Here is a 17921-nt window from a genome sequence, read left to right on the forward strand (position 1 = left end):
ATTTTACTATTTTTAAGCTCCAGTTATCAAACCATCATGTTCTTTAAATGGGCCCCGTCCAACCTCAGATGAACTAGAAATTCAATCCATTAATCAAGTCTTCAGAGCTCCCTTGGCATTCAATGCTGAGACACCAATAGGTTACATATAAATTGTAGAGTTCATTTACACTGCCAGTAGCTTACTTGTTGAAATTCTTAACACAGATCTTTCAAAAAATCTTTTTCATGGTCATAGACTTGCATTCAGTATCATTTATGTCTAATTGTTAATGCTGTTGCACTGAACCTGCCAGGTTCATATCTGGGATACAGTAAGTGAGAAAAAAAAAAACAGAATAGACTCACTAAAAATAAATTATTCATGGAAGGACTTTGAAAGACATGGAATTAGTGTAATATTGTTTCTATAACTGTATTTCTATGATATTCTTTACTACAGTATTCATAGGTGAGATTTGAGTGTGGACTGAAAAAGGAGCTCCTAGCTCACATGCATATTTCACATATAGACATTTTCAACATTAAAATTGAGGGAAATTCAAAAGTATGGAATATACAGGGATATTTTGACTAAAAAAAGATATTTGACAGAGATGTCTCTGTGTTTTGCTGCATATCTTCTGTAATTTAACTAAACAATGACATATGTTGTTTTTGTGAAAAGCACTGTTAAGATCTTACTGACACACTCCTTGTGTAGCATATAATGATAAGATGGCTTCATTGTAAGGAGCATATTTTGAGGATACTTCACTGTTAGTGGTACTCTAACAGGGGAAATAGCAGGAATTACAAAATTTGCTGCTTAACTTTGGATGTGTCCTGTTCTATCATCCTGGGATGATTTCTTCCAACTAAGAAACTTACCAAAACATAACTATCTTCAATGTACAAGTTCATGAACAGTAAGCAAATGACAAGGACTCCTAAGAATGACGCTGCTGATCGTTTCCGCAAGCATCTCATTTTATCAAAGATTTTCAAGTCGTGTCTCACATGAAGAAAAGCATATGGTAGTGTCACCTATGAAAGAAAACCACAGTGTTAGAAGAACTACTAATCTGATAAGCATGATAGCAAAACAATTTACCTTTAAAAATATCTACCCCTTCAAACATACATAGACTATATCCTTTAAGGTGGAAATAATTTAATTTATTCATGGTCATCTTCAGATTTAACATACAATCTCAACAATAATTTAAACTTTTTTTTTTTTTTTTTGTCTGTCAGTAAAGAAAAGACCTCACACTTTATCCTACCCATTTTAGGACGGAATTATGATAACACTGTGTAGGAGTGCATTAACAGTTCGGTTTTTCATGTATAACTGTGGGTTCCCAACTTGATGTCAAAAAAATAAATGTTGTCCACTGTTTCCGTGTGTACCCATGTCTCCTTCCAAAGACAGTTCAGGCCAACGGTCAAAGAAGAAGCTGTTGCATGACTCAGTATCATTGACAACAGGAGAAGTCTACATACCAGAACTTCCAGGCAAAAATGAGGTACCTTCCCTGCAGTGCAAAGGCAGTAGGAAGGCTGTGCAGCATCCCTTAGCCTTAGATCTCCGCATTAGGCTGGAAAGACTCTCACTGGAGGTGTCATTTTCCCCAGAAGAAGAAATGTGGATGTCTACCTTGGAACACATCTAGGCAGTATATTGCAAGGTCCTTACTGCCCCAATTAGATGAATCAAAGAAAGATGTCATGGGGGATCAGAAAGACTCTCAGTCGTTCGATTCAACATCAGGAAAGAGGGCTGTGTAGTCATATCATTATGTTACATATTCAGTTCAGTGAATTTACTATTTAAAGAAAGTTATATGCTGTTCCTGGCTACCAAATCATAAGAATTAACCCATGTAGGACTACATGGGTCTGAACAAGAACTGATTACAAACTAAAGAAAGAGACTCCAAATCCTACTGCCCAAACTCTGAGAGATTCTTAATTAAAAAGTGGAATGCAAACTCATCATTTATGATCTTACTTGTACCAATATATATATATGTAGATATATATACTTGTATAAATATGTATATATTATAAGTACAAGTATATTTTGTTTATTGTTCATAACAGTGTCTGTTTATCAAATGTAATATATTGAAGTATTGTACAAATGGAGAGTTGAAAACTAGACTATGTAAAGTGGTAAAAAGCCCTACATGTGGAGTGGTTAAACACTGCATTTAATTACTTTCATTTTTTAAAGTGCTGAACTTCTAAACTGGCACAAAATAGGCCCAATTTGGAGTTCCATAAAAGACTTGTCATGTCGTACAGGAAATGTTCTGGACTAATGACAAAAAAATAAGTGCAAAATTTGCACACATCTATATTTGCTTTGCTAAATTGATTAAATATATCAAACAGTATAAAATATGAGTCCATTAGACTCCTGAGAGCAGGGAAGTAAATACATCAAGTATTAGTAATGCAAAAGTTTAACTGCAAGGTTTTGTCCATATAGACTCATGATGAACTGCAGTAAATGGACACTGGCTATGCACAAAATGTTTTAAAAATCACTACGTTGAAAATAAGAGCAAGACTCTGATATTGAAAATAAAGGCTTCAAATCATAATTCAATTCTAAAGTCACAGCTTTGCTTGCAGATTTCATGCCTTCATTATTCATGCACAATTAAGTAGCTATCAGGATGTTATAAATGTAATTTGTTTCATAAAGCCTGCATTAGGCACTTAAATGTAATAATTAATAAACGTGCACGAATTATAATTATTTTCATTTCTCAATTAGATATATTGTTTTCCTCTGTTTCTTCAGAGATACCTCTTCACATTAATGATCCCTAAATATATATCTACCATCACAGACACATGTGCAGTTTTACATAGTAATACGAAACTATAATTCTTTTGACTTTCTAAAATGATACAGCAATGAAAAGGCAATGAGGTTCAAAAAATGCAGTGGCATGCCTTTAGCGTGCGAAGAAGCTCTTTTACAGGATCTGCAAAAGTGTGAAAGCTGTATAAAGGCCAAGACTGATTTTAACATGATAGTATGATATTTTCTCTTGCAGAATTTGCAATGTTCAGAAAAAAATTTAAAATTGTTTTGAAAAGCAAACTCCAAATGCCCTTCCAGTAAGAGCCTGTTCTTAACAAGCCAAATCCCTGAAACTTAAAAATAAAAAAATTAAAATATTTAAATTTAAAGCAGATAAATTTTTTTTTAAACATCTTTCAATTGTGATGTCAATGTGGCTTTTCCTAGAGGAAAAGGGGAAAAAAAAAAGTGGAAGAAATAAAGATTTTTTTTTTCTTTTCTTTCCTCTTTTTCAGGGAAAAAGCTTTTTTTGCCAGCTCTGTAGTAACTTCTCCAGATCACATACATATACACTCACTGTGATAAACCCTTTCATATTCATCCCACTCTGTTTATTGCTTTCTGACAATACTAGGGATTTGTGCTTTGTCCTGCTTTCAGAGATTATTGCTTGCTTTCCTGACCTGTTCCCTCCTGAAACAGGTACCTACAAGGCCCTTTGGTGTTCCATTACCCTTAAATGTGCCTAATGGAGCTAATCACTGTAGCGTTAACTAATCAATACAGTGGATCAGGTTGTGGCTACAGTTGTACAGAGTTGTAGCGACAAGGTCATCTTTGTATTGTATTCTGGTCTGCTTGAGTGCTTGGTCCCAGCAGCTAAAAAAAAATTGCTTATTTGCAGAGGAACTGATGGCTGTCAGAAATGACAACCGCATTATTTTTAAACTATAACATTTCCAAATCAGGTACGTAGCTTTCCCTGTCACTGCAAAATCTGTATTCAAGGAGGTATAGTAGAACAGATCCACTACTACATTTATTATATCAAGAAAATCCATAGATAACACACAAACCACCATGCTTGGATTATTAAACCCACTGTGAACTTCATTGCAATCCCTGATTTGACTAAGATGCTCAGAAGCAGGTCCTTCATTCCTCAGCCTTGTGACATACCACTCCACCACTGTGCAACTGAATTGTTTTACTTGCAGTTCTTAATGCTTCTTCAATTTGTTTTTCAGCTTTTCTTTTTTGGAAGGCTGCATGTGATGGCTCAAGGACTGCATTGTCCTCTTTACAAAGTGGCAAAGGAAAGAGTTCCATAAAAAAATAAAAATAAAGGAAAAACAAAAATTAAAAAGGAATCTTTTTACATGCTTATTACTAGATTTTGCATGTCATGATTTTCTTACGCAAGATTTAAAAAAACCTAAAGCCTAAGTTGTGGTATACATTTGAGCTACAGTTGGTAGTGAAATAGAAAATTAGAAAATGGATAGACTATTCCACAGGGGTCAGCACAGACTCCCAGCAAGATTCACTGTCTGTCTTACTGAAAGCCTGAAAGTAGATATTAAATGTTTAAAGCTGACAGGCAGGATGTTTGCTGTCACTGGCAGCAGGGAAGTAAAAACTTGTCTGAGGGAAAGGAAGGTTTAACTCAGAATGAGGTTAACAAATTCAGAGTGTAGGGCTCAGGTTTTAAATTGACTATAAGCACATTTTTTTTGTGTCTTACCATTGTATAGCTCTACACACTTGAAAGGTTTAAAGATCATTATGTCTTCTGAAATTTGCATTCTAGATACAGGAATTTTTTAAAAAAGTATATAAATGTGTAGCTTACTCAAAAATTAACCTCTTTAAAAAGATGGGCAAAAGAAGTGGTTTAAAAATGCATTTGAAAGGCACATTGATCTGTAATTCATAGAAAGTGTGAAATTATTTGTTCAATGTATTCATCAATGACCTGGATGATGGGACACAGTGTAGCCTCAGCAAATTCACTGATGACACAAAACTGGGAGGAGAGGCTTATATACCAGAAGGCTGTGCTGTCATTCAATGAGACCTGGACAGGATAGAGAGTTGGGTGGGAAGGAGCCTAATGAAGTTTGTCAAAGGCAAGTGTAGAGTCCTGCACCTGGGGAGGAATAAACCCGTGAACCACTACAGGCTAGGGGCTGACCTTCTGGAAAGCAGCTCTGAGAAGAAGGACCTGGGAGTCCTGGTGGACAACAAGCTAACCATGAACCAGCAATGTGCTGTCATTGCCAAGAAAGCCAATGGTACCTTGGGGTACATCAAGAAGAGTATGGCCAGCAGGACGAGAGAGATTCTCCTCCCCTCTACTCTGCCTTAGCGAGGCTGTATCTGGAGTACTGTGTCTAGTTCTGGGCTTCCCAGTTCAAGAAAGACAAGGAACTGCTGGAGAGAGTCCAGCAGAGGGTCACAATGATGATTAGGAGACTGGAACATCTCTCTTATAAGGAAAGACTGAGAGACCTGAGTGTGTTTGGCCTGGAGAAGAGAAGGCTGAGAGGCAATCTTATCAGTGCTTGTAAATACCTAAAGGGCAGGGGTCAAGAGGATGGTGCCAGACTCTTTTTAAAGGCGTACAGTGACAGGACAAGGGGCAATGAGCACAAACTGTAACACAGAAAGTTCCACCTGAACATGAGGAAAAAATTCTTTATTTTGAGAGTAACAAAACATTGGAACAGGCTGCCCAGAGAGGTTGGTGGAGTGTCCTTCTCTGAAGGAACACAAAACCCACCTGGATGCATTCCTGTGCGACCTGCTCTAGGTGAACCTGCTTTAGCAGGGAGGTTGGACTAGACGATCTCCAGAGGTCCCTCCCAACTCGGACCATTTTGTGATTCTTTCATTATGTCAAACACTGATGTAGCATAAAGAAGAACAGAACCAAACAATGTGGGAAAAGGGATGAGAATCTGGGAGGGAACAGATGCTGCAGCTGAGGCAAGTTATAAAATGTTACAACAAAGTAAAAAGCCTAAATTTTATGTGGGTACAACAAAGTAAAAAGCTTAAATTTTATTTGAGCTTTGGAGGAATAACTGTCTTTCCTGTCTGACAGCTTCAGAAAGACGTGAAATGGAGCCACAAAACTTACTTTGACTGTAGAGCCTAAGCAAAACATAATGTATTACTTCTGGTATGGAAGAGTCAAGTTTATTCAGGGGAGGTGATGACTAGAAGTGTGATGACTAAGACGTGTAAAGACTTAGACGGTAAAGCACTATCTAATCCATCACTGGACGGATGATAGGGTACATCACTGGATATATTTTAACAAGTGTACTCTAGTGTAAAAGATGAGTTTTAGGAAAATAATGTAGACAATGAGTTAATGGGATGTAGGTAGAGCCTGGAAAGCGAGAAAAAAAAGACAAATAAATCTGAAATAGCCCTTAAGTTCTGGTCCACAGAGACAAAGTACAAGAGAGAATAGAACAGCATGGACATGAAGAAGGAAGAAATAGCTCACTATAACCTCCAAGGAGGGTGAGATTAAAAACTTCTAGATATATTAGAGTGGAGGTATAGGCTGCATCAGAAATACAGGCAGAAATGACAGACTATTGAAAATAGCGCTGGACACTGTTAAGTGGAAAAAATTCAGAGAAAGATGAGGATAGAAATTGAGTTAAACAGATGTTCAATAGATTTTATTCATTGGTTCATCAATAAATTTAAGAAAGATGTGGATACAAGTGTTGATAAATTCAACAGCAAGCTAAAACTTCCATGGACAATTATCATACTGTACATTTGTAGAGTATGTTGGTACAGGGATTATCACATACAATAGACTGTCAGGCAAACCAGATTTCTTGAGTCTACTAGGCAACAAAATTAATAAACTACAGGCATGTCCTGGTATGAAGACAACCTTGCATATCTCAGTCCCTTTACCCAAAGCAGAGACTCTATGAGCTAATATTTCGGCAATACTTACCCTGTGAGCTAACCTTTGCCTCAAGATCCCACAGTCTCTTACATGAGGTTAATATCTAAGAGCTTGTCCTTTGCCATAATCAAGTATGCTGGACATCATTGTTGGAATGGAATTGCGCAGAGAAGTAGAAAAACTTATTTGGAGGTGAAAAAAAAAGATCAATATGAGTGTTTGACCGAAACCAGTTAGACTTAATGGAAAAGGGAAAAGTCTTGGTTTTCTCTACAGCACATTCTGTATCCATCTAACAGAAAGGTGAGCAGCAGAATGACAGAATGACAGAATGGCTGAGGTTGGAAGTGACCTCTGACAGTAACCTGCTCCAAGCCTCCTGTTCAAGCACGGCTGCATTGAGCTGGATGCCCACGACTATGTCCAGATGACTTTTGAGTATCTCTAAGGAGGAAGATTTTGCAGCCTCTCTGTACAACTTGTACCAGTGCTTAGTCACCCTCACAGTAAAAAGAGATGCCTGATGCTCAGAGGGACTCTCCTGTGTTTCAGTTTGTGCCCATTGTCTCTAATCCTGTCACTGGGCACCACTGAAAAGAGCCTAGCTCCATCTTCCTTGCATTCTCCCTTTGGCTGTTTATGTACAGTCATAATACTCCCCCTGAGCCTTCTCTTCTCCAGGCTGAACAGCCCCATCACTCTCAGTGCTCTCAGCCTTTTATCATAGAATCATAGAATATGAGGTCCAAAGAGACCTCAAGAATCATCTAGTCCAATCTTTCTTGAGAAAAGCATGGTCTAGACAAGATGGCCTGATACCAGTTGAATATTAAAATATTCTTCCAGCAAATGTCTATGTAGTTGAAGTCACCTAGAAGAACCAGGTTCGGTTGATCCAAAGCTTGCTTAAGTCACTCAAATATTGCTTCATTTGCCTTATTGTCTTAGATTGGAGGTCAATAGCAGATGCCTACTGTAAAATCCCCCTTGGAGATTACCCCTTTGATCTTGACCCAGAGGCATTTGATAGGGCTTCCACAGCTGCCACAGTTGAAGTGTGTACTTTCAAGGTTCCCTTTAATAGAAAATGTGATTACTACTTCTCGGTTTCTCTGCCTGTCTTTATGAAAGAACTTATAGCCACCCATTGTAATCCTTCAGTCATCCAAGTTGTCTCACCATATTTCAGGTATTCCTACTATATCATAACATTCTGACTGGGCACAGTGCTCCAGTTCTTCCTATTTGCTACCCAGGCTCTGTGCATTGGCATTTATACCCTTGGGGAAGTTGATCTTCTGGTTCTTATCTTCGGAGGCAGCTAAGGAACATTTGTCACTGCTCTGGTTGGCCTGGCTTGTTGCCTAGTTGGATTCAATGGTGTGAGTGTCACCTTGGACCCTGTCCCTCCAAGTCTTTCAGTTTAAAGCCCATCTCACTAAGTTGGCCAGCCAGCTGTCAAAGATTTCCTTATCTCTTCTAGACAGGTGGATTCTGTCCCTCTCTAAGAGACTACAGTCATTGAAGAATGTCCTATTGTTATAAAAGCCCAAAACTTCACTATGGCACTAATCACAAAGCCAGAAGTTTATTTGCATTATACACCTATTTGTGGCTGCCTCTTTAACCTCAACTGGTAAAATGGAAGAAAAAAAAATTGAACACCAATACTTTTCTTTAGCCCCCCTAGGGCTTTGTAGTCTTCCTTGATTCTTTCCAGGTTCTGGCTTGCAGTGTCATTTGTGCCCACATAAAGAGTAGCATTGGAAAGTAGTCTGTACTCTTGACAAGTTGTGGCATCCTCTTGGGAAGATCTCAGAACTTAGCTCTCAGAAGGCAGCATACCTCTGGTGTCTCCCTGCGAGGACAGCAGATCCTTATAGAAGAGATACTCCAGTCCCTTAATCATTCTTGTGGCCCTTCATTTGACTCTCTGGAATGTTCATATCACTCTTGTACTGTGGAGCACGAACTGGACACAGTACTCTAAGTGTGGCCTCACCAGCACTGAGGAGAGGAGAACAATCCCTTCCCATGACTTGCCGGCAATAATTTTATCTAATGCAGCTCAGGATATAATTCACTTCCTTTGCTACAAGGGCACATCAATGGCTCTTGTTCAAAGTCCCACCATGACCTTGAGGTCCTTTTCTGCTAAGCTGCTTTCCATTTGGGTGACATCCAGCGTATATTGGTGCCTGGGTTTGTTCCTCCCTAGGTGTATGACTTGTTGAAAGTTCCTGTCAGTCAGCCCAATTCTCTAAGCTGTTGAAGTCCCTCTGGATGGCAGCACGATCGACCCCGTGGCATGTCAGCCACTCCTCCAAGTTTCATGTCACCTGCAATCATTTAGTCATTTATAATCCTGATGTGGAGAAAAAAAGAGGCTCCATGTAGTTGCATAAATGTATGACTAATGTGGATCAATAATTTGATGTAAACTTAACCCAAAAGTTGATGTTGGCCATTGAGGTGTCATAATCCTTTTCCATCCTCTTCTTACATCACAATTTCTGTGGCTTATTAGAAGGTGGCATTACCAGAGGTGCACAGCTCTGGGAGGTTTTATATGATGAGGAACAAGATACATTTTATGCAATAAGTATGTGCTTCCGGGGACATATGGGAGAGATTTCTTTGCGTAGTATATAATGGAACTATGGCAGGTATTGAAAGATATTTTAACATGGACTACTTATCTATTTCACAGAGTTTACGTAGTAACGTGCATTTGGGCTGTCCTGCCAAGATAAAAAAGCAATGAATTTTTGTTGTATGACTTCGAAATATTATCTTTTTTCTTTTTTTTTTTTTTTTTTTCCCAAATGGCATGGCTAGGTCCTTTACACTCTGGTTAAACAAGGTTAAAGAATTGCAGACGATGAAAAAGTCCATTCAGAAAGGTGCCTGTTACAGAGAAACTCTCAAACTCGTGAAATTTTACCATATAATTGATTATATGCACAAAGCTGTGTGTCTGTGAAGTTCATGGTACTCCTGGGAAACAATGTAAAATAGACTTGGACATTAAATGTGAGAAAACTGGTTTTCACTAGCCATATTACTAATCTTTGTCTAAGTGAAGTGTTTCATTAAGACTTTCCACTGAGCACGCAGACAACAGCTTCCTGATCAATGAAATAAGTCGTTCTATAGGGAAGTCCTAGAAAACCAGGTATGAGTGTGTGTGACCAATAACTGGCTTGTTCTTTTTTTAAAAAGCCAGCAAACTTCAGTAAGTCTTGATTAATAAGGAGCTATAAAATTAAACCAATTCTTTATCAAAGGCTACAATTTTTAATGTTTTGTGTGCTGAACTTCATATATTGTCACACACAAAATACTCTGCTTTTCTTTTCAGTAGAAGGTATCCAGTGTAGACAAGATGCATCCAAATTTTGTCATCTTCAGCTCTGACTCTGGAACCAGGTTTGCTAACAGAAACACAACTAATATCTCTGAAGCTATTAGTAGATTCAAAAAATGGTAGTGTTGAGTGCATTTATTTGTTTTTTTTAACAAGAAAGAATTAAAATTACTTTTACCGTTCTGTGGACTTTGCTATTTATGGGATAGTCTAGCAAGCACTGATCTATTACATTAATTGATGTTGATTATGTAACTGATGGGGACAGTTTTAGAGGTACTATAAAATCTATAACGTTATCTTGCACTGTAGTGTCATTAGGTCATGCAAGCTAAGCAGGATCTGTAGCAGGAGGAGTTAGAAGCATCATCATCACTGCTTCTGCCTTCTGAGTTAATGTTAGACACCTTGTAAATAAATGCTTCATAGAAAAGAAGCAGACCTGGTGCAGCAGCAGCTTTCACCTGCCATGATGATTATTTCAATCTCAATTATCACATTTCCTATACACTTTGGAAATGTGGCTCAAGGCAGGGTGGAAAGAGACCTCTGATGAATAGCTACACATGGAGCTAATAGGTATTTCACATCCATGAAAGTGAATAGCGTGGGATTTCTGTGAGCACATGGACTTATCTAAAGCTGCTTTCAGTGAGCAAGGCCATGCCACCCTATATCCCTGTGAGTGGTCAAGTAAAACTAATTCTATTTGGGTAGGTAACATCTCTCCGAAGCCTGCATAGTTCTACATGCATCTCCCCATGGATATCTCTGCTATGCTGTGAGCAGCTGCAGCCTCATTTCATTAAACTGATGCATCGTTATTCAGAGGGATAGTAGAGAAGGAGAAGGGATTACTATCTCTGTCTTGTAGCAGATTAGTTTCCAGTTTTTTTTAGGAGAAGCTTATCTCATTTTGCTTCCAGCTTAAATTTATCTGTTTACTAACATTGTGTTCTGTGGTATATGTTCTGTTGTGGCAGAGATAACTTTGTAACCCAAGGAAAACACTTCCCTCCCCTACTTTGCCTTTTTTTTTTAAAAAAAAAAAATCCTACAGGAAAAGAAACATCAACAAAATGTCTGGATTATATTGCCAACATGTCAGGTGTGGTGAATAGACTTTCTTATCCTTAGCATATGACAAATGTGATGATAAATAAATTTTTAAATGACCTTTTCCACTATTATATATATCACTTATAAATAACATGAAACCATGACAATAAAATGCTATTTGCTAGGAAGCTTTCTAATGACAAAATTGGTTTTGACTTTTCTATTTTTCCCAAGAAACAGATAAATTTAGCTTGGCAGCAGGGAGTGAATAAATCTTTAAAAAATATGTTTGATGATTTTATCTTGAGTCTTTTAAGCTAAACTTCGAACCCAGTTTTCTTCTGAGGAAACTGTAAAATATTGCTTAAGAGTAGTGACAGAAGGCTTTCATTTTGTGTGTCTTAAATCTTACCAATATCATAAAGATGATTAATACAAACCCCAGTTACTTCAGTCAAACACAATAAAAGGACAGAAAGGAACTTTCCTCGATATGGTCAAGAATAAGTTTGTTAAGTCTAAATATGCACTTCCGCCATCTATTTTTCTCATTTTTGCAATACCAGTAACTACAGTATAGTTTGGGAAAGAAATAGAATTTAGAGTCTTTGGAAAGAGAAGTACAGTGAAAGAGTTGCTCACTAAAAAACCAGATATTTTGCAAATAAAGTTCAAACAAGACCAATTGCTAGTTTAAAGTTTTAGTTGATCCTAAATACTAGGAATAAAGTGAAGCATTTTTAATGAGAAGGAAAACAGACAGAATATCCACACGATCTTAAGATGAAAATACAAATAATTGAAACAGAAACCATTGCAGGTTAAAAAAAACTTTCATTTTTTTTATTTTTCATTTTACATTAATTCCTATCTTTGCCCCCTTGTATGTATATTAGTTCTCATTTTTTAAATAGCTCCCAAAAACCAGAAATTAGTTTTATGGAGAGTCTTATGTGATGGCATACATACCACTTTGCTCAGAATGACTCTTTTAGCATGCCTAACTTGCAATATTATTCCGAATCACCTCTTGCAGAGGCCTCTCTTTGTCAGGGATAACACAGAGAGCTTCGGGAAACTAAAAGTCTAACTCAGCAATGATGTGAAACAGTACTGTAAATGCTCCTAAAATATTCAGTACTCTGTAGTTTTCTGTTGAATTATGATGTAAACAGATTTAGTGACCCTTAATGAGAGGAGAGATGGAATCTTTTCAAACAAGGCTCCTGGGAAGGACTACAACACAAGAGCACTTAATAACTTTATTGACTGATGCACAAAGGCCTTGTTCCCGAGGACACTCCGTTACTGAATTTTAAAATATATGTCTATTGGATGCATAAACCCATTCTTTCAGAACTCATTGGAATTGTTTTTTGTTCTTGTCTTAGAATGACATTCACTTGACCAAACACAAACATTCACATTATAGGATGTGAATGTCTGAGCTAGTCACACTTAGGCTCCCTTTATAGCCAATGCAGAAAAATAAGTGTTTGTATACTGTGATTCATCTCACTGGAAAGTCACTGTCTAAAATATATCAGCTGAAGTGTGCTCTAAAAATATCCATATTTCTTCATTTGCTACAAAAAATCCCACCCTTAGATGCTTGACTCAGATACAGATATGAAAAGAAAGGGATTCAATTCAAATTTTCCCTTAGTAATGCCTTTGTTTCTCTTTCTGCCTTTTTAGACACAGCACATAAGCAATAAGACACTGTCTCAAGTTCCAAAGCATGTACTTACAGCATGGACCTACACCTTTTCTGAGCACAGAAATGTCCTAATTCTCACAATAACACAAGGTCAAATCATAGATCTTCCCCAGGTATGACACATTTTGCCTGCTGAAGACTACTGCAAGTTATATTCACCAAAGAGCTTCTTTTTCCAGCAGAAGTTTCAAGGTATTAAACAGAAGTAAGACATTGAGTACCCCAGCATTATGCATGCCCGTGTTGTCAGCTGTGTGGTGATGTATTTTGTCTCAAAGTATTGTGGGTTTTTTGGAGTGGTGGTGGGGGTAGTTCATTCCCACTGAGGATTAAATGCCTTTATTAGATTTTCATGTACCTACCTAGAATTAGGGAGGTTTTGAGTTCATTCTTTCTAGCTTCTGGAATAAGCTTCAGAAAGTTCATACTGCAGTAAATTTTGGATGCCAGCTAACTCAAAAGAAACAATGTTTATGCAAGGCATTAACATAATGTCTGAATTTCTTAGACCCCATCTAAGATACATGATATTTCAAGGGTTAGGTTTAATTTTATTAAAGGTACAGACTTAGCAATTTGGTATCATCTTCCAGACCTATAACTAAATAATTAAACTCTGTTGGAAACACAATATAAACACTCAAGGTGTATATTCATTGGAGAATAAGTCTTATGAGGAGTGGCTACGAGAACTGGGGTTGCTTAGCCTTGAGAAGAGGAGGCTGAGAGGAGAACATATTGCTCTCTACAACTACCTGAAAGGAGGTTGTGGAGAGGAGAGAGGTGGCCTCTTCTCCCAAGTGTCAGGAGACAGGACAAGGGGGAATGGCCTCAAGCTGCACAAGGGAAGTTTCAGGCTGGACATCAAAAAATTTTTTTACAGAAAGGGTCATTGGGCACTGGCAGAGGCTGCCCAGGGAGGTGGTTGAGTCCCCATCCCCGGAGGTATTTAAAAGATGGGTAGACAAGGTGTTCAGGGACATGGTTTAGTGGCAGATAGGAATGGTTGGACTCGATGATCCAAGCGGTCTTTTCCAACCTGATTATTCTATGATTCATGTAAGCTGTTTAAAAAAGTCTCTGTAAAGTTTACAGAGATCATACTGGCCTGTAAAAGCGAGAATTGTCTGATTTCATTCTATCCTTCTCAGTGTTAGATTCCTATTCAGGCTGGATTCTGGTCTTTTTCTGTAGTCACCAGGCACATATGGAAACTTCCAGAGGCCATCATAACTTTTCTAAGCATTTAAAAGAACAAGATTAATTCAGTTATTCCCATTAATGAAACAGAGAACATTACAGCATGGATGAGTACTTCAGATTTTACGTACCTAAAATGAGGTGACATGAATCTTATCGACTTCAATAATTGGAAAAGTCTTCTATAAGATGGTAATGACTTCATCAAGCAAATAATAAAACAAATATGCCATAAGCTTCCAATGGCTAAAGAATTCAAAAACTTTGAATAAAGTCCCAATAGAGGACTTTATTTATTACCCCAATAAACTGCAAAGTAAACTGAGGTACTTGCAAACTCATTTTCTAGAAATCTGAGTTGCTCACTGCTAACCATGTATATCAAAGGAGCAACTTGGCATCTGTAGTACTCCTGAGATGCATGAAATCCCAGGAAAGTATAAATAAATTTTGTTATCCACCATGTCCTAAAATTACGGGATAAATTTGTGATACTAATGGTTTTCTGAGGTTCAATTAAGTATTTGCATCGGTGGAATATCATTGAAGGAATGATTCCAATACTAGCTTACTTCAGTTTTTCTCTGTAGTGTACAAAGCAGTGAGTGAGAATGTGAAAGAGACCAAATATTCTTTGGGTTTGAACATTCTTAAAAAAATCTTGTGCAGTAGAAAGAATTTGTTTCAGATTTTATTTTAAATTTAAATCTCAAGTATCATACAAAATACTGGTCGTCAACAATCTGAAATCTGTTGAGGATGTGATCCTAAATCTGTCCAGCAGTAGATTACACATTTTCATTTTAGCTGAAAAACATTTTCCAGAACAGGACACTTTTCCATTGTTTCTATTCTGTTAGTTTAATCTATGGATTCTGGGGCTTGCTGGAAAACCACTGAGTCCTCATCTGTCTTTTTGTATCTCATTTAAGACCACAGCATTTTAAGAGCCAACATCCATTTAGTGTGTAGAATGTAATACAGATTTTCTTGCTACATCAGTAAGGTATGGTATAGAAACTACTGTATAGCAGGAGGAAGTGGAAGAGAATATTACTATCCAGGTGGGATAGAATTTCAAGGGGTTTATTAAAAAATCATGAGCTATATTTACATTAAATTTACCAATTCACTAACACTTCTTTATGGTCCTAAGAATACTTGCCTAACAGAATACTGAAAATCAATACCCTTTCCCTTATGTTATTCTAAGACCAAAGATACATATAAAAATTAGTACAAATTTAGATGAGTTTGTCCAAAGTTTCTTCTAATGTTATTCTAGTTGTTGAACTTTTCATTTTAATCAGTAAAACACAAGAGCTTATATTGTCTGCTGGTAAGTTTTCAAATGCTGACAAATCTTCCTGATGACTATCTTTAGCTCCTAAATCAGCAAAAGTCCAATGAATGTGACAGGGACCTTAGCACTCTTTCTGCAATAGATACGTGAGCTGTGTTCTGATAAAACCTAATTATGTTCGAAACTAACAGTAAAATGTCTCTGTGACAGTAATTCTGTGCCATCCTCTGTATATCTGCCACTGAGAAAAGGAAAGATTAAAGCAGTGTAGTTAGTGCATCTCTCTCTCTCTCCTGTAGAGTTGTGGTGGTGTTCAGGCAGGTGAAGATGTGGAATTAAGAGGATTTAACCCTTCTATTACTACTGGCCAACAAAACTTGCTTCTTCATCAGAGCGCACAGTTTGGATGACATCTTCCATTTAAAATGAGGATGAGTTGTAGCCTGACACATTATGTCAGTTTAAACTTGTTACTTGCTCTCCCAGGGCATATTATCTTCTCTGTTTAATAGAATAACATCTTTTTAGGTTTATGTTACTTTATTTTACTTGTCTTATCTAAACTAGCTGATTTAGACTCCATATAGAGTCAATGTGTACTGGCTAACAATTCCCAAGTGTGATTCATTTAAATTGCCTTGATAGTAGTTTGAAGAGAGGAATTAATGCTTCTTCGAAGTGACTTTCTCTTCATTTACTGACTATAGAAATAACCTACTTAATTAGTTTAGCATAGATCCCTAACTGTTAGATAGTTAAATATAGCTGGGATAGACACCAGCTTGCTGTTACTACTATCAGCCTATAATCTATCAGTAGACAGTGTAGTAAATTGTGTTTTCTAAAAAGCTCTAAAACTTTTCTAACATTAAAAGCCTATCTGAAAATTTAACTGTGGCAATATTTGTCTCTAAAATAATTGAGAACAAATAATATACATAGTACTGCTTATTTCGGGGATTACAATATAATCTTTCTCCTCCTGGCAGCCTATTTTCAAAGGCTAATCTCCTCCTTCTCAATTTTAGTGAAATGTAAGAGAACTGCTGCCAGACCACCTTTATCTAAGGATGATCAATAATGGAAAACCCACAAGTTTAATGAAAAACTAGAATTCTCCATTGATTTTGGCCCGTATATTGTAACACATCCAAAGCAGTGTGGAAAAATAAACACACACATACACACACACACACACACACCCCCCCCTTAAAAAAGAACAACAAAAAAACCCCAGGAAGATAAGTGAGTAAAACGCAGCTAAGCAGAAATGTGTTCAGTATTCCATTGCACAAACTAAATAGTCATTCAATAATGGCAGGAGAAAGTGCACATGAGGGCACACAATACTATCAGGCTTCCAAAAGCTGCACTTCTGTCAGGCAGGAATATGGTAATATGTGGTGGTCTAAGCCATGATGTCTGTAGAGTTTCAAAGGAAGCACTGCTAATGCATGGCTGAAAGATTGCTTAGAATCACACTGTGTCAGAATTCACTCTTTAATTGGAACTCCAGAGGCTCTGGACATCAAACTCAGACAAAATCTTCTTGGAAAAGAGAATCTTCATTCTATTGTTGATGATTAATATTTTTGGTCTGTACTGTAAATATTTAGCAGCCACATTTTTTGACTGTACATGTGGATGACAGAAGTGGGATTAACCATATCTGCAAATGCAGGCAAGCAAGCACATATGTGACTCAGGCATATAATTGTAACAAATTAGAGGAAAATGGCTGAATTGCCTGCAACTGAAAAATCAAATAGATATTTGGCTTCTTCTATTCTAAGTTTACAGTTGTTAATGTTACATAAATCCCTAGTGTAGAAAATAATCAAGAAAGGAAAAAAACACAAAATTCTGACCTTGATAGTTTTCACTGTTTCATGGAAGTAGATACAATCGTGAAGGGGCTTATATTATGTATTGGAACCTTCTTAGAAATTTCTGCGAGCAAAATTTTTGCGTGTTTGTTGGGGTTATTTTTAATTATATGCCATGGAATTTTGGTAATAAACACTTAAAGAAGAGCTGTGAATTGACAAGCAAAATGCTACAACAGCTTCCTTTTCTTCCTGGTGACTTCCAGAACATGAAACCAAAAGCCAGAATGCAGCAGCTACATTTTTAGGTGCCATCAGTTCCCACTGTGAACATAGTATCGAATCATAGCTCAGCTTGTGTGTATTTTTTTAAGATTTGAGTTTGGGAGGAGAGGAGTTGCCAGTATTTTCATTCTACTGAATATTTGAGCTCTAATGACCATTGAGATTCTCATATAAAATCACTGTTTTCTGTGTCACTTTCTAACACATATGGACTGCAGTTAGATATTAGCCGAGGCTTTCAAAGTCCTTTTGAACTGTGCATAAATCCTCTAGCATTGATATGATAAAATTTTGTAACATCAGGTGAATCGACATCTTTCTGGGACCCCTTTGACTATGTTAATACTTTATTTAAAATTGCTACTTGACTATGTTAATACCTGAATTTAAAATTGCTACATTAGACATTTAGTTGCCTAAAG

At 37.2% G+C, this 17921-nt stretch overlaps 1 protein-coding gene across 3 annotated transcripts in view; it reads right to left on the reverse strand.

The window, feature by feature from the left end:
• Window positions 1-17921, reverse strand: part of MGAT4C (MGAT4 family member C) — a 360468-nt gene that overhangs the window by 13336 nt on the left and 329211 nt on the right. For all 3 annotated transcript variants that reach the window (XM_054057038.1, XM_054057037.1, XM_054057036.1), the window contains one exon: window positions 870-1025. In XM_054057038.1, coding sequence (XP_053913013.1) covers window positions 870-968 — 99 coding nt within the window. In that variant the 5' untranslated portion in view covers window positions 969-1025. The remainder of the gene's footprint in view (window positions 1-869; window positions 1026-17921) is intronic.

The sequence above is a fragment of the Cuculus canorus genome, chromosome 1 (genome assembly GCF_017976375.1).
Source record: "Cuculus canorus isolate bCucCan1 chromosome 1, bCucCan1.pri, whole genome shotgun sequence".
NCBI lineage: Eukaryota > Metazoa > Chordata > Aves > Cuculiformes > Cuculidae > Cuculus > Cuculus canorus.